The sequence below is a fragment of the Scatophagus argus genome, chromosome 3, assembly GCF_020382885.2.
Source record: "Scatophagus argus isolate fScaArg1 chromosome 3, fScaArg1.pri, whole genome shotgun sequence".
NCBI lineage: Eukaryota > Metazoa > Chordata > Actinopteri > Scatophagidae > Scatophagus > Scatophagus argus.
In genome coordinates, this window is record NC_058495.1 from 8,940,031 (window position 1) to 8,964,303 (window position 24,273).

General features: G+C 41.3%; 1 protein-coding gene across 4 annotated transcripts in view; it reads right to left on the minus strand.

The window, feature by feature from the left end:
• Positions 1–673: 673 nt before the first annotated feature.
• The window catches only part of arhgap9 (Rho GTPase activating protein 9), a 38,332-nt gene continuing 14,732 nt past the window's right edge, over positions 674–24,273 (minus strand). For 2 of the 4 annotated variants that reach the window (XM_046383237.1, XM_046383238.1), the window contains 17 exons: positions 21,430–21,681; positions 20,604–20,693; positions 16,781–16,846; positions 14,435–14,581; positions 14,195–14,293; positions 13,217–13,278; positions 13,006–13,093; positions 12,186–12,281; positions 11,543–11,641; positions 10,313–10,418; positions 9,782–9,901; positions 7,888–7,986; positions 6,863–6,940; positions 6,515–6,568; positions 5,634–5,768; positions 3,696–3,801; positions 674–1,878 (listed from right to left, as the gene is read on the minus strand). In XM_046383237.1, coding sequence (XP_046239193.1) covers positions 1,692–1,878; positions 3,696–3,801; positions 5,634–5,768; positions 6,515–6,568; positions 6,863–6,940; positions 7,888–7,986; positions 9,782–9,901; positions 10,313–10,418; positions 11,543–11,641; positions 12,186–12,281; positions 13,006–13,093; positions 13,217–13,278; positions 14,195–14,293; positions 14,435–14,581; positions 16,781–16,846; positions 20,604–20,693; positions 21,430–21,681 — 1,884 coding nt within the window. In that variant the 3' untranslated portion in view covers positions 674–1,691. The remainder of the gene's footprint in view (positions 1,879–3,695; positions 3,802–5,633; positions 5,769–6,514; positions 6,569–6,862; positions 6,941–7,887; positions 7,987–9,781; positions 9,902–10,312; positions 10,419–11,542; positions 11,642–12,185; positions 12,282–13,005; positions 13,094–13,216; positions 13,279–14,194; positions 14,294–14,434; positions 14,582–16,780; positions 16,847–20,603; positions 20,694–21,429; positions 21,682–24,273) is intronic. The other 2 variants (XM_046383240.1, XM_046383239.1) reach the window with 2 other exon arrangements.

Below are 24,273 nucleotides of genomic sequence, written 5' to 3' on the forward strand. Positions count from 1 at the left end.
GACGCTCACACACGACTGTCAAACATTCATAAAGAAACTGTAACACCGACTGAGGGATAAGTGATGACTGTGTTGTGCATACATGCATTTGTATTGAATAAACAAATGTGGTTGTCTATTTAAACAGAAAATATTTTGAGTCAATCAAATACGATCTCTGACATGCACACAAAGGTTCACAAGATCAATCAGCTCCACATCACTGAAGCCCCTGCACACTCTCAAAGGAAAAGAAATAATATGAACATAAAAATGAATAAATAGATCTAATAAAACTTTGAAAAATCTATGAGCTATGATCCCCCACCCCCCCACCCACACACACACACACACACACACACACACACACACACACACACACACACATCCGTGCCTCTTTTCTGCTCTTTTTTGTCTTTTGCCAAACCCACAGTCAATATAAAATTACCAAAGCCACAGAGTGAGAGAGTGAGAGGGTTTGGGGGAAAATCCACATTTTTTAAACATATGCATTTCCAGTTCCTCTTTTGTTCTGTTATTAAAAGCAGCATTTGCGCCAATCACAGGGGATGCCTCCGCCCGCTGTGTCTCTGAGGCCCACGTACCTCCACACATTTCGACTATCTCTCACGCAATCCATCGCTCGCTATAAACAACCTGACTCATTAAATATACACAAAATATATAAAATCAGTTTGTTCACCTTTTTTATTGCAGGAGAGATAACAATCAGGTCCGAGCAACATCTCAATGACACAAAGCAAATGTATCAGTTTGAATTTGTCTAATATATAATGTCACGTCACACAAACTGTATGCAAAGTGCTACTAGTTGACAAAGACAGCTTTTTAATTCACATATTTACAATGAATATTTTTAACTTAATCTATTGGAGTTTGCACTAGTAAAAATATAAGACTGATCCAAATTTGTACAATGAGGAAAGTTTTAAAAGGGTCCACAAACTAAAAATTACTATTTGGTACAAAGGAACTGCCCTCTTGGCAAATTCATCCCATGACTGAAAAATGCATTTTTTTCTATTTATGATGACTTCCCTGTTGAACTTCACCTCTGAACTCTGAAATAAACCTAAAAGAGTCTTCATCTAACACTGTAGAACTCAGCAGAGATGCGGGCACATTTATGCACCAAGCTCGCTTCCTCCTTGTTTGCATATTTTACAGTATATCCATGCTACCCACTGCAGGTGGGATCTGTCCATCCCTGCTGCAAGAGGTGCTGATACATCTGTTTTCACAGTGAGATGGTTCTGCTAAGTTTTGTTTCAGTGCTACTTTAAGACACACCCTTCCTTGATGAATAACTGATTAAAACTCCAGCTGGAGGAGATGCATCACCTTCATGGCTTTTATTTATCCTGATCAAGTCTGTAACGTCAAGTAAAAGTGACATGGAGGCTCCAGCTGTAAAGAACACAAGGGCTGGGCTCCACATCTGCAATCAAAGACACAAGTATTGCAGCTAAAATTGGTTTGTTTTACTATTATTGTTTTAACATGGCTTTATGTGCAGGCCAGATGTCACGATTAGCAGCTTTCTGTCCTGGTTCTTTTTACCCCGTAATTATCTTTTGATGTGAAATCCATTTTACACCACATGACTCAACAGGCAAAGAGGACAAACGCTGCACTACTTGTGCTTTTGTCTGATCTGGAGGAGATTTTTGAACCCCCTCTGTCCAAAAAGTTCAAGAGGGGCCTGTTCTTCCAAAGATGTGGTCAAACTCGCTGAGGATGAGCTCCACTGCCTGGTTCTGGTAAATCATATTCACTGCCATGTTGCCATTGTCCCGCTCCGGGCGCATAAGGGTCGGTCCGAACACGATGCCGATGTTCTGGGTGGTCATTCGGTTCGTGTCTGAATGCTCCAACACTCTGCAGAGAGCCAGGAAGGAGAGAGAGAGGGGAGAGAGAGAGGGGTAGGTTTTACATCAACAAAAATTAAAAAATAAAACTTGGATTTTGAATTGTTGTAGCTGTGGGTTTAAATTTTTAGTCACACTAGTCAGGATGGCTCTAATTGCCATAAGATTGTGTATAGACACTAATGACCCTCAGATGCTGCATCCAGATGACTTTTGTGATCCTCTGAAGTGCCACCATGAGGTTGACATTTGTGGTTTTGAGTCAAATGCCTCAACAACCTTCAGGTGGACTTATATGAAATTTGGTTCACACATTCATGTTCCCCTGTGGATGAATTGTAATAACTTGTGATAACACTGTAACAACTGATCTTTCCATCTAAAACCATCATCAGATCATAATTTTAAATTTGTCCAATATTTTGCTTTGACCTAAAGCAAAAAAACTAAAGATGTTCCTTTCAGCCTCAGTTGTACTGGCATGCCAAGATGCTAAACTAAGATGGTGAACATGATAATATTACATCAGCATGTTAGCGTTTAAAGTCATCTTTGGGATCGCAGTCTTGATGACTGCTAACTACTCGTATAGCTTCATGCCTGTGGTCAGCATGTGACATGTTTATAATTCTTGCAAAGTAAAGCAGCTAAAAGTGTCTGTGTGTCCACTGCTGACATCGTTTTTGCATGCATGTTCATGTGCATGTATCTAATTTACAGCCCAGATATGTGCACAGAAGTATCTAAATCCACTGCCACCGCCAAATCCACCTATATTGGTGTGTTTGAGTGTGTGTGTGTGATTGGGGGGGACTCAGGAATGGACTGAAGCCACAGCATGAGGCATTCTTCTAAAAATGCCATTCCCACCAAGCCACAGAAGCAGCCAGCAATTGCTCAAAACTTCCACATTAAAAAGAGAGGAGGAAAAAAGGGAGAGGAGAGGGAAGAGGAAAAAAACGGAGCGAGCAAGGGAGAGGACGAAGAGAGAGAAAAGAGAGAGGTTCCAGTGGTGGCGGCGGTGGTGTTGGTATGCCTTCCAGCAGACGAACCACAAGGCTCCCATGGGACCTTCGAGGCAAGGGGGGTGGGGGGGGTGGAGATGCATAGAAGGAGGAGGAAGAAAGGAGGAAGAGGTATGGGATAATATAAATGAGAGAAGGATGAGAATGAAGCACAATTTAAGAAACAAAGGTAGTAAGCAAGCAAGAGAGGAGGGGATGAAGTGATTGGGCAACGAGATAATAAATGAGAAACAGAACAAGGGGGGAAAGGAATGACAGAGGGGAGAAAACTTGAGAAAGACACAGAGTTGACAAATTCATGGGGCCCACCACACCCTGGCACAAACATCAGCCTCAGAACACGAAGGCTCACCCCTGTAGTGGTAGGAAAAACCATAGGCGGTAAGAAACACACACTTTATGTACTGTAAAAGGAACTGGCTCGCAGAACATTGTCCACCATTCATCTTACTCCAGCCTTTTCATCTTCACAGGGACACAGACTTAACAACAGTGTGATCTTGGTACAGCACTGGCATACTTAGAGCGCCGCGGCCAAAGAATCCCTGACAGAAAATAACTGAGAACAACAAGGAAACTACCCCCTCTTGTGGTCAGATTTAAAAAAGAAAAGTTATGAGGAGGAGATTTTGTTTTCCAACGAGGGCATCTGGTTCATTCCTTCACGCCGAAATGTCTCGAGGGAATATTCTGCATCACGAAATGTGTCCATTTCAGGCCAGACAAAGGGAAAACAAGCTGAGGTGAGGACAAACACATGAGCAGAGAAATACTGAATGTGGTTTCACGCCCGCCCTCTCACCGTTTGAGATGGCGACACATAAACTGCAGTGTGTCATGGTTTGGAGGAGGCATGTTGAGTACCAGACACTTCAAACGATCCACTTTGTCCATGTAGTCTGACATCTCTGCAACAAGGGAGCAACAGACATGTCAGTTCACAATAAATGTCATCATTTGCATCCAGTTTCATGCACTTTAATAGTATCAGAAACCTGACATCAGCTAACCGATATCAGCGAGCAATTATCAGCTGTCTCCACTGTGGTTTGATGAACACTGAATTAAGGATCACACATAAATGTCCCATGAACTGATAAGACACAGGGTATTTATACCATACCATATGTTATGCTTATGGTTATCATTATTGCTTAATATGCAACTTTTTTTTTCTTTACCAAAAGTAATTTATTTTGAAATGCTAGATTATCGATTTCTTTAGGATAAGTAAAAGATATTATGAAACCCTGTCGTACAGCCCATATCAGAGTTCTAAGCAAATTAACTGATGACGAACGTGTGATTGATGATATTTAGTTTTTTTCTTTACTGTTAGCCTATAAAAAGATCAAAACTGTGATCAGTGAATTCATCCCACTAGTAAGTGCTGTATGTGAGCCTGATTTGGTTTATTGCTCAGTGCAATATCCTGTTAAAAACATCACCAAGCCACACTGCTGCGCTGTGTGACATGTGACACGTGTCCCTTTATCATGATGAACATGGCCACTGTAGTTTACTCCAATTCCATCGACACAGTCACCTTCCTGCCACAGTAAATACTCACAACAGCACCAAATCTGAATTAATGCACAGCTGGAGATAGTCCCTAAAACGCACTCCTTGTTTCCTTTTGAGTAAACTTTGCGTAAAGCTACAGTGTCCCTGTGTTTCAGGAAAACATTTGGTCTTTTTAAGAATTGAAATATCTATTTGCGGCTTGTTTTCAAGAGTAGGAAAGAATGTACTGCCACAGACTGGGTGAGGAAGTCATAAAGTAGTGGAAGACAAACTAACGCATTGCTGGTTTGACAAGAAGAAAAACGGAGAATAACACCAGCCCTATACTTTAGATAATGTCGTCCACATTTAAGAAGTATTCAAATATAATATTTGCATATAAGTTGAGGATTATGGGACTTGTGTGAAACACGCAGCTAAACTGTGAGGATTTACTGTATATTGCGCAGATGTTTTTGCAGCAAAACCATCACTTTGTCTAATTCTGTTCTTCCCAATAAATTTCAGTTTTGCCAGCATGTAATTATTCCTCTGTCACCAAACAGCGTTTTCATTTATTGCGTCCGTATATCTTTCATGGTATATATGTGACACTGTGCAACATTTTCAAGAAGTGAAGAAAAACAAATCAAATGAAGAAAATGACTACCACTGCAGCGTGACAAAGTGTGAAACTGCTCAAGCAAAGAGGGACTTGGGGGTCGAGACTACCCTGGTTCTGACTCATTAAAACCACAGCGGTGTTGTGAGCATTCAAAATAAAAGCACATCAGAGGATAAATATTAGGGTGAGATTAAAAAGTATCCTGTGTGGGTGCCCTGGAGGTTTAACATGCTCATTATGTAATTGTTACATTGCCTTGCCACTTTGAGTCCAGCCACACATTCTCATGCATGTCATCCCTCCTCTCTCACTTGAATCTCATTTCCTGTCTGCTTTCCATCACACGCAACCAAATAAAAAGGCAGTAAAGGCCCGAAATACTGACAATGTCTTACTTCAAACATATAAAGGTGATGATTTGCTTTTTAATAAGAACTTTGTTTTTATTTCATACAAAATGTGCAAGCAGTGATGAGCTGATGAAGTGCTTTCATTTCTATCTGAGACTGATCAAGTTTGATGTCATTCTGTATGAACACTCAAGCAGGGGAAGAGTACAAATGGTACATATTAAAACAAGCAATCTGAGAGGGGCTGAAGCTGGTCACTCACTGACTGTCTCCACGATGTCGGTGAAGAAGCCGAAGGGCACCAGGGGCTCGGGAAGCTCACGAAAGAAAAGTTTCAAAGCTCCTGTGATGACATGAATGTCCTCCCAGTCACTCTCGTCCAAATTCAGCTTCTCCTCTAAGAGACCGGGAGGATGATATGAGGAGAGGATGAGGGGAAGGAGGAGAAATTCATATAGACAGGGTGGGAGGACGTGAACGATAAGCAAGGAAGGAGAAGAAGAACATGAACAGAGTGTGAATTTTTGTCTGTGTTCAAGCACAACGCGAAGGCTTGTAGCTGCAGGAAGGAGTCGGAAATGACCTTTAAAAGTGAGAGGAGGCAAAGAAGCACAAACACATATAAAGCACGCAGTTTCTTAAAATCCAGGCCTGACCAATGCTTCTCAAACAGGATCATGAGAACAAAAGGGAAGAAAAAAAAGACTTCAATTTGACTTCAAGATGTTCAATATTCACAACACAAACAAGGATGAGAAACATTCGTCAGCGAGATATTGCTGCGGGCTTAGAACATGTCACATTGCACAAGCAGCTGATTCTCCGTTTCGTCCACTTGGTGGCAGCTGTGGACCGTGTGAGAACTCGATGTACAACCTGCTGCTTGCTATTACATCAGAAAACTAAAGGCAGAAAAGCGCAAGGGACACACAGAGATTAAGCAAATACACAACCACCAAACTGTTCAGCACACGTCTGCGCTGCAGCTCAGCTCTGCAGCTCAGCTCTGCGTGTCAGTCTGTGGGTGGCCGTTTTGAGGAGTTTTTCACTGAGGTGTTCACATTATGCATCACACAGTGCACAAAACAAGGCGGCAGAGTAAAACGTGACAAGCGTCTGTTTTCCTCGTCAGTCTGAATCTACCTTGCACCAATGCCGCTGGGAACATGTAACGGCCGTCGGTGGTCACCGCTCGCTCTGCAAAAACCAACAGTTACTCACTCGCCGTCCACTTCATCAAAAGGACGTCACGTGGTGTGACAACCAGAGGTTTCAAACACATACGCAGCGAGAGTGTGTTATCATATGTAATCAGAAGGAACAAAACAGCATCAGATGACATTTATCTTGACTGAAAAAAGAGGAAGAGGTACAACTGAACAATTTCTGATGCCTTTCCAATGTCTACCTACCACCACTTCTTCAGGTTTCATTGATTGTCAAAGACAAAATTGAAAGTTCAGTCTCTCCCCTCCTCCCCTTCATCCTCACCGTGATTCACCAGAAAGCGCAGTTTCTGAATCACTGCCAGGTTCCCCGATACTCTGTAGATACCGTCAGTGTCCAGTCCTGCAACATACCACACAGCGCCGGTTATATCTGGGGATCTCCACTGGTATGTCTGAGTATCTACAACATTTATGGGGGTTAGTATCGAAACCAAACTGACACTGGAGTTCATGAATGTGAGATAAAAGAACCGAAAGATTGTAAGGCATCGCGCAGCTGAATAAAATTGTTTTGCTTCACGCTTTTTGCACATCAATAACTGAACAGCTGGTAAATAAATAAATAAATGACATTTTACATGACCACATGACCCCTACAAATGTGATTTCAAACAGAGTTTAAATGTCAGAAGTTGCAAAACAACACAGGCTTTTGAGATACATTGGTAATTAATCCTATGAAAATGTCAGGGTCACAAGGAGCCACCGATGGACATTTATTGTATGATGGTACCGCCATAAGACACACTGCGGCCTGCAGCAAGCAGGCTCATTGTTTCACTGCAATTATTAACTGATTATACATTGTTTCCTGGTTGTTGCATCCACCCCCCCTTCCTTTCTTTAACAATAGTTATCTACTGTAACTATGCCAATCAAAATAACTCCTTTCTCTTCTCGGAAGCTACTTTGTCCTAAAAGTTTTCCAGTCTGTCACAGCCTTGATGTCTCCATCCAAAACTACTCCATAGAAATATTTAATTCATCAAAAGCAGGTTTTTAAAGCTCTTGCGATCAAAACACAGATTTTTGTGTGCATTAAATATTTATTTGCAGCATTGTTTCTAAACAATTTCCAAAGAATTCCATTTTCTCTCATTTAGATCTATCTGGCTGGCAGCTGTCATGACTTCTTCTCTGTCTGCAATCAAACATTTTTCAGTAAATTTATACTGGATGATTTATGTCATGGAGCCAAACAGTAGAGGCAGAACTAATTTTCTCATGTGCATGCTTCAAGTTGACAATCATATTAGCAGGAGCCGGCCGTGATTGCTGCGACTGTACCTCTCTTTTCCACAGCTGCAGTGCAAAGTCTGACGAAGCGAGGGACAGTGTTCTGCTCCCTCTCACAGAGCATCTCCAGACGACAGCCAAACACCTGATCTGAGGGGTGATGAGAGATGGACACACACACACACACTTTTTATGTCAGATCAGAAGTTTTTTCTTAGATAACTGCAAAAGCACATGATGTAAGAGCCACAAGCTCAAGTTAATCTAGTGATAAATTTACTATTCATTATAGAAGAAAACCCTCCATGTTCCCAGCAGAGATGGAGGCTCCCCCTTGATGATGCAATGAAACTCAAGTACTGTACTGTATATACTATAGGAGGAACAAAATCATATGAAAACCTTTACTCCGCAGCATGCATACTGCTGTGATATCAGATTGTGTCACCTCTGTGATGCAATCAGTTTGCCTATAAGCAAAGTGGTGAAAGCATTTGTATAATCATTGTTTTTGTTAATAATCCACAGCTGCTTCCATTCAGCTCAGCTGCTTCATCACCTCTAATCAGAATCAGAATCATCAGAATTCTTTAAATGACGTGCAGAAAATCGCGACACGCCGCCTAGGGGATGAAGATGGAGTTGCGATTACATGTCACATTGGTATTGGGTCAAACTCTTGCAGGAACAGTAGCTTTTGAATGCTCACCACATAATTGTTTAATCTTTGTTAAAATTATGAGGTGCTGGATCAGCCTGTTTATCTTGCAACAACATCCTTGGTTTGAGTTTGAACATTTTTTTCCTCTTTTTAATTTTGAATTTGGAACAACAACGAATTTTTAAACTTCTTTACCCTGTTCCTTTTTGCTTGTAGTGATTAGTAAAATACAGGTGGCCATTTAGAGCACTGACAACATTTCCTCTTTTCAGGATGCTGCTTTGTCTAAAATTGTCATCTCTATTGAACTAAAAGTCTTCTGGTTATGAAAATAAGGAACAGCTTCTCAAAACCAGCATAAACCAATATAAAGTGTTGTAGTAAGCTGTCAGGCCATCATTAGTCAACAGTTCCAGTGCTCCTTCACATTGATTCTCCAAGTTTGGTGCTATGTTCCTGCAATATATTTAATATTAAGGAAAATGATCTGAATCAGGATCACACTGAGACATTAAAAGGAAGATTAAAAGAACACTGGATGATAATACATCATCGGCAGAGTCTTGTAATTAGTTCTTTCTCGATGTGAAAGCATCTTTTGTTGTAACACAGACATAAGATTGACATAAGCCTTAATGTGCTTGTCCTTGCAATGTTACTGCTGGGATTTTCCCTGAAGTCTATGCAGGATACGTTCCCGAAGATTTCAGGGATAGAATGAAGGGGATGAATGGCATTCCTCAAAAATATTACCCCATTTTGTGTTGTTTTTGATGGTGGGAGAAGATCTTATTGGACAAAAATCTCCACTAGCTGTTCAACTGTGTTGAGATCTGCAAGGGCCGTAATTTTGAAGTGATTTTTATACTCAGACCAAGAATTTATTTTTCTTGAAATACAGAATAAACAAAAAAGCAAAAGACAATTTCAGCCTTTAAGAAATATTATACAAGATGTTATAATAGTGTTGTAATCAGCAGACACGCAGTGTGAAAAACTTCGTCATTTTCGAGAAGCTCTTACTAAACAGACAAGGAGTATTGCGATGCACATTCACTAGGGGATGTGGCATCACCACAGCATAAATGCTGAGATTTTCTGCCAGCTATCGCAGCTACAATGCAGCTCAGTTAAAAAAAAAAAATATCTTAAACCTCTCCACAAAAGTCCAGTGGGTAGTTTTAGTTGGAGAATTGCAGTCTCGTAACATTAACAATTCAGCAAAAGAGAACACGCACTTCCATCATTCAGTGCATTCAGGAAAACATCAAAAAGAAAATTTACCTTTAATGAGCCCTTTCTCCTGCAGTGCCTGCAGAGGAGGTCTCTTTAGGATCAGCTTCTTCAGCCGGGTCTTCACTCTCTTCCTCTCTGTGTTCTCCAGGTTGGATGACGAGCGAGGGACTGCAGAGGGAGGAAAGCAGGAGGTGGAGGAAGAGAAGGAGCAAGAGGAGGAGGAGGTCAGTGCGGGGCGTTCGGCTGCAGGGCTGGACAAAAGATGAGAGGGGATGGTGGTGAGGATGAAGAGCGGGAGGGCCGGGCGACGGCGGAGGTGAGACAGGACCGATGGGGGGATTATTTGCCACGGGGGCCGCGTGAAAATATAAGTGGGCTGGATGGAGGAAAGGATGGATGAGAGGATGGAGGGATGCAAGAAGCCTGTGTGGAAGTTTAGAGAAAAAGAGTGATGATGACAGTGTGTGAGGCCGTGAGCAAACTGAGGTGGGGGGCAGGGACAGTTTATATGTGACGGGATAATGTGAAGGGAGGAGGTCAGGATGAAGCGTTGAGAAGCATCGTGTGGCGATGACTTACGTGACGTCCTCCTATCATCCTCGTCTCCACTGTGGTCCAGCATCTCCACGCTGCCCGCCCGCCTCAGAGAGTACAGAAGGACATTGTCTAACGGGTTTTCACGGTCCTGGAAAGCAGACAGAGGGAAACAGTGCTCATGTGAACGTTACACAACATGCTGCCGAAAGCATCTATTTAAACGGTCACATCGGACATTTAAAGCATCAAATACAAATACTGGTAAAAAACAGTTAATTTAGGCAGGAAATTTAGAGCTTTTCTCCTGATGGACCTTTGAGGCTGATATTTGAGAGTTTAACTCTAACTGCATCTGATTGAGCATCTTATAAACCAAATTTTTGTTGAAATCTATTTTCAACAAGCATTTTGTTTAGAAGAATCCTTTCATATCCCTTCAAAGGGGAAAAACTCTGCCCACTTTGGGGCAGCACAAGAAGTTGTTGCCTCCTGCTGGAGGAAACTAAAAAGAGTTACACTAAAATGCTATAATATAATAGTTGAGTGTTAAAAACAGAGTCAGGGATCCTCTGTGGGCTTGAGCCATGCAACTAAAGACACTAAACTAATCTGACATGCTGTTATTGTGTGAATTAACTGCTATCACTGATTAGTGCAGGTTTAATATAAACACATAAAACACAACATTGTTTTTGTAAGAATCCCTTTAATTTGATAATGAAATATTTGCATGTAATGATAAAACTGACTGATAAATTCAGTATTGTACTTATTCACCAGAGTCTGTGTTTTATAAACTCCTGATTAACCAACCAACAAATCAAAAATTAAAATTAACAAAACCAAGCCCGATAGCTGTGTCACAGTCCACCACACTCAACAGTCACATGTCCATTTATATACAGCATCCTACTCCTTTTCATATTCATACTGCATCAATCAGTTGTGTGAATAGTTTTCTTAACAGCTTGTCATTAAATAAACAGTATCTCATGTAGAATCTGTGCCTTGTCCTGCATCTTTTACTTATCCCACGTTTCCCACAAATGAAAGGCAATGTGGACTTCTTCACGAGGCTTAAATAACAATACATATTACACAGATTACGTAGACAGATTGAAACTGTAGAAACTACTTTTAAAAGAAAATGAAGATGAAAACATAGAGAGGGAGACAGGAGTTCAAGCCAAAGGGAAACCATTTTACCACTACTGGAGAAGTGGTGCACTGAAAGTACAACTTTGCGTGTGCTGTGTGTTTGTTGTGTCTCACCAGCCTGTCGATGACGTTCTGGATGGTGCTGTACCACTCTTTGATCAGAGAGTCTGTCTCTGACTGCAGCAAGAACTCATTTCCTGTCACTGTCCGCAGCTACAACACACACACACGCATACACACGCGCATACACACGCACACACACACACATACACACCCACACACACGTATTTGCAAATCATACTAATGTGTAACAAACTTTCCCCAAATCTCCCCGGTGAAGATGTTAAATTTGCATTTTTTTCTTGATTCACACGGCCATCTGACGGATTTAACAACAAGGATGTGGACATTTCTCGATCGCTCAGGCAGAGTTAAAAACATAATCAGCCAAATTTTACTGGAAAATAATTTTCACTGCTTCCTGTTCCTCACTGAGGGTCACAGTACAGTGACCGGGTGACAAAAAGCTTCCCACTCGCACTTCCCTCACTGATTCACTGCCCTTTGCTGACAGAAATGAATCTGTGTTTTACTGCTTAAAAGCTACCACAAGCTGAAAAAAAGGATCATTAAAATCTCAGCTTTTAGCGGTTTGTTGAATTTCTGCGTGTATGAGAATTTTCAAATGATACCTTGAGATCATACTGTATGATTTATATTTAAAGTGATTTTTCACATAATTCTTCTTGTTTCTTACCTTGAAAACGTTCTTCTTGCTGGACAGCTCGTTGGCCCACTGAAGCTGTGCCCCTCTTAAATCCACACTGCTCTCAGGTCGACTGTTTCCTGGTTTCTGTTTTTAATAAACAGGTACGCGCACAAAATGATTGAGGCCTTGTTCTGTTTTCTCAACACATCGACCCACAAATGTCACTACAAATACAGTATGGGTATTTTTTGTTTCACCTTATTTGTGGAAAACACATTTTGCCCCTTGTGACCAAATTTCACACACAACACCTACAGTGGGTTTGAGGGAAGTGTTTCATGGTTGGAGAAGTTGATGTGTGTCATTTGAATGCAAGGTCCTTTAAATGGAAACGTGCGGTCACTTTTTGGATTTATTTAAGGCTACTGATCTTTGTGCAACAGATCAGAATCTGACTTCACAATGTTTAAATGCAGAATGACAGCAAAATGGCAGACAAACTGACTCTGCACCTCCAACCCATCCATCCCTCTTTTCATTTTCTATGCTGCTTATCTGTTGTAGGTGGGCTGGAGCCTATTCCAGCTGACTATGGGTGAGAGGTGGGGCACACCCTGGATGGGTCGCCAGCCAATCGCAGGGCCAACACACACAAAGACAGACAACCACTCACGGACACACTCACACCCAGGGGCAATGTAGAGTAGCCAGTTAACCAAAAGCATGTTTTTGAGACTGTGGGAGGATGCCGGAGAAAACCCATGCAGGCACAGGGAGAACATGCAAGCACAGAAGGGGATTTGAACCTGGAACTCTCATGACGTGAGGCGACAGTGCAACCACTGCATCAGTTTGTCTGAGCTCTTACCCAGCTAGATGGTGTCTGTGATTTAGGATCTTTGAAGAAAACCAGACTGTTCCCAACCAACACCACCCAGGAAGGGCTCCAATTTTTCCTGCAAATCAGTGAACACGTGCATTGATCAGATGGGATGCAGAATAGAAAACCACACTTGCCTTCATGCGTTAATACAAACAGATATAATTTAATTATTGGGAGCAGTCTCATGGTGCTTCACCTCAGTTTTCGGCCTCCTTCTGCAATTTTTGTCTTGTTCAAGAGCCCGGCTTTCTCCAACTCCTGAGAATACATTGAAAGAGTTTTAAAATCTTCAATATTCAAGCACTAATGCTGATATAGTCGCACTAATGTTATCACTCAGAGTAGGCACAAAAGTAAGTGAGGAGAAGTTGAAATATTAACAGTAGAGTACAGCAGAGGGCTTTTCCTCTGTGTAATATACTGCATCCTGAGCAAAGCCATTTAAGTTGACTGTTGCATCATTTGAAAATAGCAGGAGGGGAGCTGCTCTAAATTCTCCCACTGCGGTGTGGCCCCGTTTTAAGGTGCAGGAGAACAAAATTAATACCAACAATAAAGTTATAAGTGTTGAGTACAGGCAGTCAGGAACAAACGCAAGGCCCAAGACCAAAGAGGAAAGCTAGAGGTGATTTGTTTGCTTTATTTTGCATATGTTTTATCTTAACCGTCACTCAGTTACTCAGATTAATCCAAAGACATTGCTGTCTGCAACTGTTTTCCTGCTTCAGTAAAAAAAAAGAAGAAGCGCCAAATGAAATCTCTTCACACTGATGTCTGTGGATTATTCTGAGGAACATCTTTATCTTCTGTGAAAACACACTGGTCTTATACTGGCCCAGTGACCTGAGCAGAATTGTCGGTAGAAAGCCAGCGTTACCACAGCTTTATGGCCACTGCCATGTCTTTTGCTGTTGTATGATGGAATATCAGCATTACCCCAAAGCACAGACATAATATTGAATGAATAGGTTCATTAAAAAAAGGTTATCATTATTATTATTAACCCGCTGTATAGTGGTTTTAGTAAATTAAAGAATGTTGAGTACGGCTGCCCACGTGCTCCTCACATGCTTTTTGAGGGTACTGCCCAAAGACGCCTTCCAATGCATAATATGAAATCAATAAGAAATATTATAAATATTTTTGTTTCAAAATTAAAGCAGTGTTTTCTCACCGGTGTGCAGCCATCGCTGTCTGGAGAGGTCTCAGTAGATGGAGGCTCCACGACGATGTTGGTCACGTTACTGGAGTAATCTTTGGACTCATGGACCAGCTGAGAGACAGGAAGTGGATATATCAGCTGTGTTTATGTGTCTGGATGTGTATGTGTGCACATGGCCAGAATTTTATGTGTCTGTGACTACTGTGCACACAGTTTTTAAACCTTGTGTGTCTGTGCTCTGGAAGTGAATACCTTGCCATTCTCAGGCAGGATCATAGATTGGGAGTGGCTGAGCGGCTGCTTTATATCACGTTGGGGGCCAGAGTTACGGCATTGGGCATCGGCATTGCTGAACGCCATCATACTCAGGGTGTCAGAGGAGCCGCTACGCTGCACGCTCTTCACCAGAGGCAGTGATGAAGGGTTGAACAGACAAACAAGGGAAGGGGAAATCACTGATTTAATGTGTGTAAACTGAAAAATAGATCCAACATGCTCCCTTCATATTGTTACTCCTGAGAGCTGATGTGTGTTTTCTTTAGAGACTATCCAAGAACCTTGTTTACCATATTATATTTCCTGTATATTTTAGTGTTTAGCTAGTGTTCTTGCCTGGAGCAACCTTGAGTGAATTTCTGAACAATTAAAACCACAAACAAGCAACAGTAAGGAGAAGCACAAAGTCCGTGGTCTTTGCAAACATTGCACTTTCTCCCCTAATTTGTTCAAACAAGCGTGCAAAATTTGTAACATAACCAAGAAAGCCTTTCCAGTTGCACATTATGTTTGGTTTGCTTTTTAATGTGTAATTAAAAAATACCATACATCGTGTTTTCACCTGTAGTATGATAGTCACTAGTGCAACTACTGACAGGACCAAGCACTGATTTGTTTTTATTTCCATTTTAGTCCCATCTGTTCTTTTACCTTTTCATTCCATGTTACACCTAAAATGAAGAACCTTTGTTCACTGGTCGGACTTTGCATAACACCTGAAGAGAATGAGCATTTAGTCGTGTGTCTGCATGTCCACGTGTTGCTTTCTGCAGCTTGTCTCACACAGTATTGGACAGTATCAGTCACGCGTTTACTGACTGTTATATTTTATACTACCATTGACTGCTGACTGACTCCTCACGCCTCTTAATGGCCGGTTATGGCCACAAGTCATCAACAGCTGTTTCAGTTAACAGTCTTTATTCTGAGGGGACAACAACACGTTAGCTTTGTTTCTTTGACTGATGGTCGATAAAAGGTCTGAAATAATGACTTTTTGTTAGAAAGTGCCAAAGTGCGAGGGAGCTGAATGCTGGCTTGCAAATCATTCTTACATGAGTTTAAATGTCATGTCAATCAAATTGGTAAACAGCTGCGCACACTGCCTTCATATCAGTGCTTCTAAAGGTTTTCTCATCTTTATCTGCTCTGAGTAGATGTCATAGAATGGTAGCCATTTTGAAACCTTATGCCACAAACCTTGAGAGCAATCAATCTGCAACATAACTCCATTTACATGTTTGAACTGCAAATATGAAGTGAAGCTTCCTGTCACTGAGAAACAATACTGACTATAAGCAGAGTGAGGGCCTGTCTTAAGCACTTGATCCACACACAAATGGAGACCAACTGCAGTTTCTTTGAATTCCATTTGTTTTGCTTCACTCCGCAGGAAGAGCAGAGCCACAGTGGTGCATGTACGTGCATCTGCACAAGTACTTCACATGCAAAATATTTACGCTCATCTCACACGTGAACATACACAAATGCGCATAATCACACACACTGCACACAATTCGCATAGTTTCAACTTTTCATGCAGAAACAGCCATAATTAAGTACCTTTCACAATCCCTGTAACCTAGTTTCAACAATCAGACTAAATATCCCTCCTAATGTTTGCCATCTTTTCATGCAAGGAAGATTAACACTAAGAGCCAAATCTGCTCCTTTGCTAAGAGGAGGCCTTTAAAAGGGCTTTAAACCAAGCGCACCCACACCCCACTGTGATGCAACATGTTGCAGTAAGAACTGCTTGGGTAACAGCCTCTCTCTTTACACCATGAATTGCTATTTCACCACCTTAATATGCATAAATGCTGATCTCTGAGAATCTAAAGAGCATAGCTGGCATTACTTTAATGTATTCTACAGTAATACAGTGGAGATGCAGTTTTTGCAAATCTAACTTGAGTTCATTGATTTTCATGAGGAATATACCCTCCATCAAAGCGCTGATAAAACACTTAGGATTACCGTCTCAGTCAGTCATGCAAACGCAAATAACAAGGAGAAAGTTGTCAGCTAAAAAGAAAGAACTAAGTCCAGGTAACCCGTAGATATTTATGTACAGATACACAGATTATGGTTTAAGCGTTAGATGGGCAAACAAAAGTCACAAAGCCAATATGGCAGACTACGTCACCAGAACATTGAAGCATTCTATTTTGTTAAGCCAGTACATCCTGCTATGTCAGGAGGATATGTAAAGCTAATAAAGACTGCTTAGCTTTACTCTGATCTTTCTTTACAGAGTGAAAGTGAAGGTGAAACGAATTAAATGCCTCCGACGATGAAAGAATGCAGCAGGTAGAGCTTCACCTGTTTCATCTGCCAGCCACTGTCAGTGTTCCTCTGGTGACTCCCGAAGAGGAAATCAGGTGACAGCTAGAAAAAAAGACAGACAGACAGACAGACAAAAACAGGACATACAAACAAATGGTTATCATTTATATTGCATAAGTTTAATTCTAGTTTCCTGCATAAAAAATGTCAGAGAATGTTTCATTTTCTGTCAGGTTTGAGGTTTATTAGTTTGTTTGTTTGTTTGTTTTTTTAAATAGACTATTTGAGGTCTGTTAGCAGTACTGTTAGCTGCAGTTTGGACAAATTTCACACCAACGGAACACAGGATGTGCTCAGAAAATATCAGCCACAAGGACTGGGCTAACGTTCACGCCAGCACTGAAACTACTCCTCTGCCCGCTTACATTCTGGTGACTAAAAATGCTGTTTGACTTGCCACAACAGTACAGAGGTACACAGTTATGCACACACACACACACACACACACACACACACTCACACACACACACACCCGGAGCCACAGTCAACTGACATTAATGAGAGGCAGTTGCTGCCGTAGCTCGGTAAGAATGAAACACACAATTGCACTGTATTGGTTTAACATGCTGATTTTAAGTTACTGAACTGAATCACATACTTGGGCATATATAGAGTCACATTATCCTGTTGAGACAAAGACAAAGTCACCAACTCTTTGAGGTCGGACACTTTGAAAAGTGATTGAGCAAATGACTAAACTACATCAGCGTGACAATTGACTGAAATATCTTTTTAACAGGCAGGTCATTTCACACGTGCTGCCAGAAATTACATGCCAGTACTGACATGCAGTGAAAACAACAACTAAGTAAATATCAATGTGTAAAAAATGAAACTGGACTTACAGTGTAGGTAGTCATTATGACCGATCACCCAGTTATACAAGAAATTCTTGTTCGTGAGAGCTTATTTCATGTCGAGTAGGAGTCCTGTCATTTCTTGCCATGACCCTTTTGTCTCTGAGTGTCAGCGTGTATCAAACCATTCATCTCTCCCTCCTGTCGCAGCTTACATCTACTTCCTCATTCTAGAGGGAAGCTGGTGTTATCAGCCAGTGCAGTCACGTCTCATGTAAAGCAGCTGAGAATAATCACACTTTGCGACATTGCCACATCAACCCCTGCCATCCTACAGGTTTTTGTTTCAAGTTTGTAGGCAAACAGAATGAGGATGCCTTGATTCAGTAAAAGTAACACTAACAAAATTAATTTAGTCAGAGGTTAGCCTTTATGATAACACACAAGGCATAATAGCAACTTTTAAGCCGTGAGATTTTTAGATTGGACTGTCATTACTGATATTTGTGTGTGTAAACTGCATTTTAGTGTGGTAGGCGTTGAAGGACTTTACAAGCTCTTTGGTAGTTGAATGAATTAGTAATGAAACTGAAATTTCGACAGTAAATAGTTTTAAAGTCAAATTTGTATTGAGGAAGAAAACACACACGCAAAGAGGATTAGAAATTAGTGTGAGGTTCATCTTTAGTATATTTATTAGTACAACAAGTACTACTACAACCAGTAGATGACTCATTAAGTCGCGAGTCGTGTAAACACTTAAATAGGACCTGCAGCAGTTCAGAGTGTATGGAAACTAGTGATCAAGCGAGCACAGCTAAGGTTATAGGAAATGTAATGATAAAATAGTCATAGTAAAACTGTCCAGCTACCAAATAGGAGAAGTACAGATGCAAACTTGACCAATGTGACAAAAGAGAAAAAAAAAAAGAGAGAGAACTAACCTAAAAATCAAGAAAGGTTGGGGAAACCTAGCTTATTCTATAAGTATGCATCATATTTTCTGAACTTAAATTTTGTGTAAATTCTGAATCTGAAAAGTATGTAAATAACTACACCCGTCAAATGTCAAGTCGGCAAACAATAATCTTCTTCACTATCAATTAAGCTGAGGGTGACCTCTTCAATGTCTCGTACTGGCTGATCAGCACTTAAAGTGAACAATTATGATCAACTTGGGCTATCAAATTTATATTTCTGATGACTGAAGAAGAAATTAATCTACAGTAAATTATACAGAATAGATCAAGGAGGAAAAAGCACAAAATGTCCCTATTAAATGTAGCAGAATACAAGTATAAAAACATAAAAACAGGTACAGGTAAGGTTCTAACTCAGAATCGTATTTAAGGGCAGTATTTGAGTCTATGCACTAGAACGAGACAAGACAAGAAGGAGTCAAAACGATAATGGTTAAATGGTTTTTAAAAATAAAAATCTGGGTCACTGAGGTTTTAACACCTGGGTCATAAAGTCATGTGGCATGCAGCACGCACTCCACAGTATGCTCCTGTTTCGTATAACATGTAGCACAGAATGAAAAGCGGCACATATAGGTCAACAGAATGCATCGCAAACTGACTTGATGGGGGAATCACTGCTTTGATCATGTGGGTATTTTTTTTGATGAGCAACATTAAATTTGAAACACTGACGCAACGTTGAGGCAACGCAAGCTGGAGATGCAAAATGCTTATCTCTGACAATCTGGATCACCCAGCTTGTGTCGCTTTAACCGTGCTGTCATTGATTTGGTGGACAGTTGGGTGTCAGTCCCCTTAAAAAACCTTTTACATCTGAAACAACAGATGCACTTCCTCATTCGGGAGGAACAAAAAAAAAAGTTAAAATGAATGGAACAGTGGAAGTCCTACTATGACGGCATCTGTGAGGTCAGAGAGGCTCATGGGAAGTTTCAGTGAGAGGTTTAAATTTAGTAATGTTTTGTGACGTTTTGGATTTAAAAGAGTCCTCTGTCTTCCTCTGCGTGGCCCTAATGGCTTCTGCTCATCTGCATCAGATCAAGAGGCATTACCTTGTTATTCCCCTCAGGGATTAGCCCAACAAAACACCATCTAAGAGGAAGTGTGTTTCAACGGGCAGTTAATAAATAAATAAATAGGGAATAGAGTCAGTCAGTAAACTAGAAAGATGTAATCCCCTTTTTAATTTGGCCAAGCTCAGAGTTTCCGCCTGCTTTAAAGCATAGCCGAAAGCACAGTCCTGCCAATGCAAGGCTGCTTGCACTTGAAAAATGTCACATAAGAATGATTATTTAATACTAATAAGAATTATTTTCACCAGAGGACCAGATGGGTTAAGAATATAATAGCTTCTTGATGGTTCTGAGGAACCAAATTAATGAAAAAATAAATACTCTACTAAAAACACTAATTACTGACTTGGCACACGGTGTCATAGAGACATTTCTCACCACCTAATCAGCATACACTTTCTAGTGACAAGAATCATTGACTAAAACCTTAAACACAAAGTCAATGCGCGGGCGTATTTTACACAAATTAGCAAATGATTGAAAAGGTTCAAACTGGAATACGTAACAACAGCATGAGTGCACATTTAAGGTATGACATGCAATCAGTGGCAATAATTTGTCATGTTCAGTGTGATTCCATTCTTAAATCAGCCTTCAACCCACAGATCGTCTAAGCGATTGACAACACAGAGGTAATGCACGAATGAAGCAACAAGAAAAACAGAGTACAATCTGAAGTTCAACAACATGCTTTTCTTGGGTGTGGCTCTCTGTGGTTAGTTAGAGGCGAGGGCGGAAGAAAAAAGTAATAGAGCGAGAGTTCATCTAATTAATGTGTCATCTTCATGTAAATATAACTACTGTCATTCATTTTGTCTCTATACCCAAGGCAACCTAATAATCCCCCCAAAAACCCTGCCAATGCAAAGTAATTGAGGATCTACTTGTTCATCACACAAAAAGGGGGAGGTTTTTTAGAAGAATTTTAGAAGCACTGTAGGATTACCCTGTGCATCGTTCCATTGCCAGCCTCAGGAAGTGGTAGTGAGAGATGGCTGGTTTCCTTTGGTAACGTCTGGGGTTGTACTGGACTCCCCTGCCAGAGAAAGAGAAAAAAAGACTGTGAAACAGGAAAGTTTTTAGATACATTAATAGCTTCTGACGACAGCCTGAAATGTGTCATGTGACAGGGTCAGCAAACACTGAACATAAGTTTATGTACCAAGTACTGCATTATTCACATACTCTCCGAGGGTTGAAGGAATAGCTTGAAATCATGGAAAACGTTTGCAGATCAAATGATATCACTCTCTGATAAAAGTGTTATCAGTCTCATAACTCAAATAGGTATATTTCTCAACATGTCAAACTTTTCTGTCCATATCAATGACCCACTTACTATGCAATATTCATCACCTCTCCAAGTGTTAGGTTCAATGTGACCCTATGCCAAAGTGAGAATATTTCCACCACTCAGACTCATGTACGAGTCTCCGCACGTGCACTGAGCTTCAGCCTCCAGCAGTGGAAACCTGCCCTGTGATCGCTGCGTGTGCAACCCTCTCAGCATCACTCCATGTCTAAGTAAAGAGAAAATATGCGAGCCAGGGTGCTCCCCTTGAGGTCTTGAGGTTCTTTGGCTGAAAAAATGCCTTGTATTGCTGATACAGTCCAACGATGCGAGCGTGGCATCAGACTTTTTTTTACTGTCAACCCTGACCCTTTTCTATCCACTACATCGCAAAAACCAACCTTTTACTGTCGAAGCAATTCCGGTGAAAGAGAAAAAAAAAGTCATTCATGAGGAGTAATGACAGTGATGGGTCTGCTACCTTGCTGGTGGTGCACCCACGGGCCCGGCGAGGGGGTTTCCAGGACCTCTCCTTGGTGATGCTGTTGATGTAGAAAGTTCTTCCTGTGGACGAGTCAGAGTACTGCTCCCACATGTCCATGATCTGAAGAGGCTGCTGACCTGGGGTGGGGACAGGCGGCTCCGGCTGAGACAGACGTTTCTCTGGCTGCATTACAGTGTAAAGTGGGGAGTCCTGCCAGGACAGCTGGGACAGATAGGACTCTGTGGGGACCTTGTAGGCAGAAAGAACAAAAGGGGGAAAGGAGAAAGAAGAAGAAGGAGAGAGGAAAAAAAGTTCAGAGGGACACACAAAAGTGAGGCAATATGGACATAAGTTCAGTGATTCTAACTATGACTTAAAGACATACACTGGTAATATTCTATATTGTTCTTCATTCCCCATAAAAAGACCAAAACTAAGTATCAATTTTTGTAACATGTTTTGCCAACATCTGATCTGTATTTTGTCCCTGTCCAAAAAACATTAAAAATACACAAAAGGAGCCACCTTATCTCACTATGTGGCATATTCTGTCATTGCATTTAACATCAGAACTGCTGTTTGATTTCAGAAATCTAAATAATTGCAAACAGCTGGGCAATGCAATTTTTAGCAACAGGAGTAAAGACACAGCAACTATTTTCAGCTCTGTAGGTGTTGTATGCTGTCAAAACTGATGGAATCCAAATAACCTTGACTTGACCATATTATTTGAACAAGAATGTGTGTGTTCAAGAATAGACCAGCATGTACATCAAGTACAGTAGTGGACAGCAGCATCAATGTATAAAAAAAAAATCACAAACAGAAACAAATAAATCCCACAGCCTCTCGCTGTAGAATAACCCATCGGACTTTGGATTAAGACAGAGCTTATAGAAACGTGTGCGCTCACCCAGCTGGAGGAGACTAAAGCAACAGCTACAGGAGAGGACATCTGCAAATCCAACGAAATTAATTGAAAAGATATGCATGGGAGCTCATCGTTCCAAGAAATATAGTCGAGACATAATTCACTAACTGATTGACTGGCTAGCTGGTTCATCCCTGTTGCATAACACATAGCTGTTCCAGATAAACACTGAGAGAACGTAGTGTGTATGCATGAAAGTGTGTACTTGCGAGGCACATTTACTCCAGGGGGCAACACTGAGCCTTGAACTCACCTGAAGCCCCCTGTCCCACTGATTTCTGCACTTCACCTGGTTAAATCTAAAAAAAGTCTTTTAACAGGGTGAAACGGGCCCAAAGTTAATTAAAAATATTCTACCCAAAGCACTTTTATGTAAATTTAAAAATAACTTATAAGGGGTCTCCCACCAACTTGATATCAACAACCTGCTACTGCTACCTGCTACACCACAGTGACGTCCATCCATCCTTTTTCTATACTGCTTATCGGTCAGGGTCGCGGGGTGGGGGGGGGGCTGGAGCCTATCCCAGCTGACTACGGGTGAGAGGCAGGGTTCACCCTGGACTGGTCGCCAGTCAATTGCAGGGCCAACACACAAAGACAGACAACCACACACACTCACACTCACACCTAGGGGCAATTTAGAGTAAGAAAGAAGAAAGAAAGAAGAAAGAAAGTGACATGTTTTGTCATTGGAGGGAACTCACTCCAACGAAATTTGTGCTCTGCATTTAACCCACCCAAGTGACGTGCACACACACACAGCAAACCCGGGGCAGTGGGCGACCGCGTGCAGCGCCCGGGGAGCAGTGGGGGTTAGGTACCTTGCTCAAGGATACCTCAGCCATGGACATCGAACCAGCGATCCACCGGTTACGGGTCCGACACCCTAACCGCTGATCCACGATTAGATTAACCTAATGTGCATGTTTTTGGGATTGTGTGAGGAAGCTAGAGAAAACCCATGCAGGCACAGGGAGAACATGCAAACTCCACACAGAAGGGCCCAGGCTGGGATTCAAACCTGGAACCCTCTTGCTGTGATCATCACCACTATGCTGCCCACCACAGTGATGTACTGCATTTTGTTTTTTGCACTGTACAAAATTAACGTATTTCAATTCAATTCAATGAATTCTCAGTTGAAAGAAACTATTTACGCCAGAGTTAATCGGCCAACATCCAGGTTCCAAAATATTGAGATTGGAGGCTACTGTAGCAGCATATTAATGCTCAATTAACCTCAAATTTAAATGGAATTTCACTACTTGAAGGACAAAGAGTACATTTAATTCAAATTCATCATCAGCGTGGCTGGCAAAAATGTATCAAGATGAAGTGCATGAAACACGCGGACTTATGACCCGAATATGGCTGCAATAATCCTGCTTACTGGTATTAAAGGCTTGGACAAATAGGTCCTCGGGGAGAGACTGACACATACAGAAACAGACAGGGAGGAGGCGAGAATGAGAGACAGAGAAAAAGGAGCACTGTCATTTCCACTGAGCTCACAGTGATCCAAAGTCAGAAGTTACGTTGCACGCATGGCTCAGTGGAAGCAACACTTCTCTGGAGAGAGTAGCTTTGGGAGCTTCTCTCAGCTGTGGGACAGATAACCTTCAGTATTTCTCTCAACAACAGCGCCTTGTGTAATCCCCTCTGATGTAATGCAGGGAAGCTCTGATGTCACAACAACGCTAACTTGATTGCTGCTCTAGGTGGATTATTGAGGCCCAGTACAGATGTAGATCAAATACAACCTCTGCTGCCATGGCTGTACTTAACTGTCTGTAGGAACCACTCAGTGTCTTTTTCTCTTTATCTAAATCAGATTTGTACAAAATTAATATTATGAGAATTAACTCTTTATACCTAAAAAGCATCTCCACTTGAATGAAGTTGAAAAA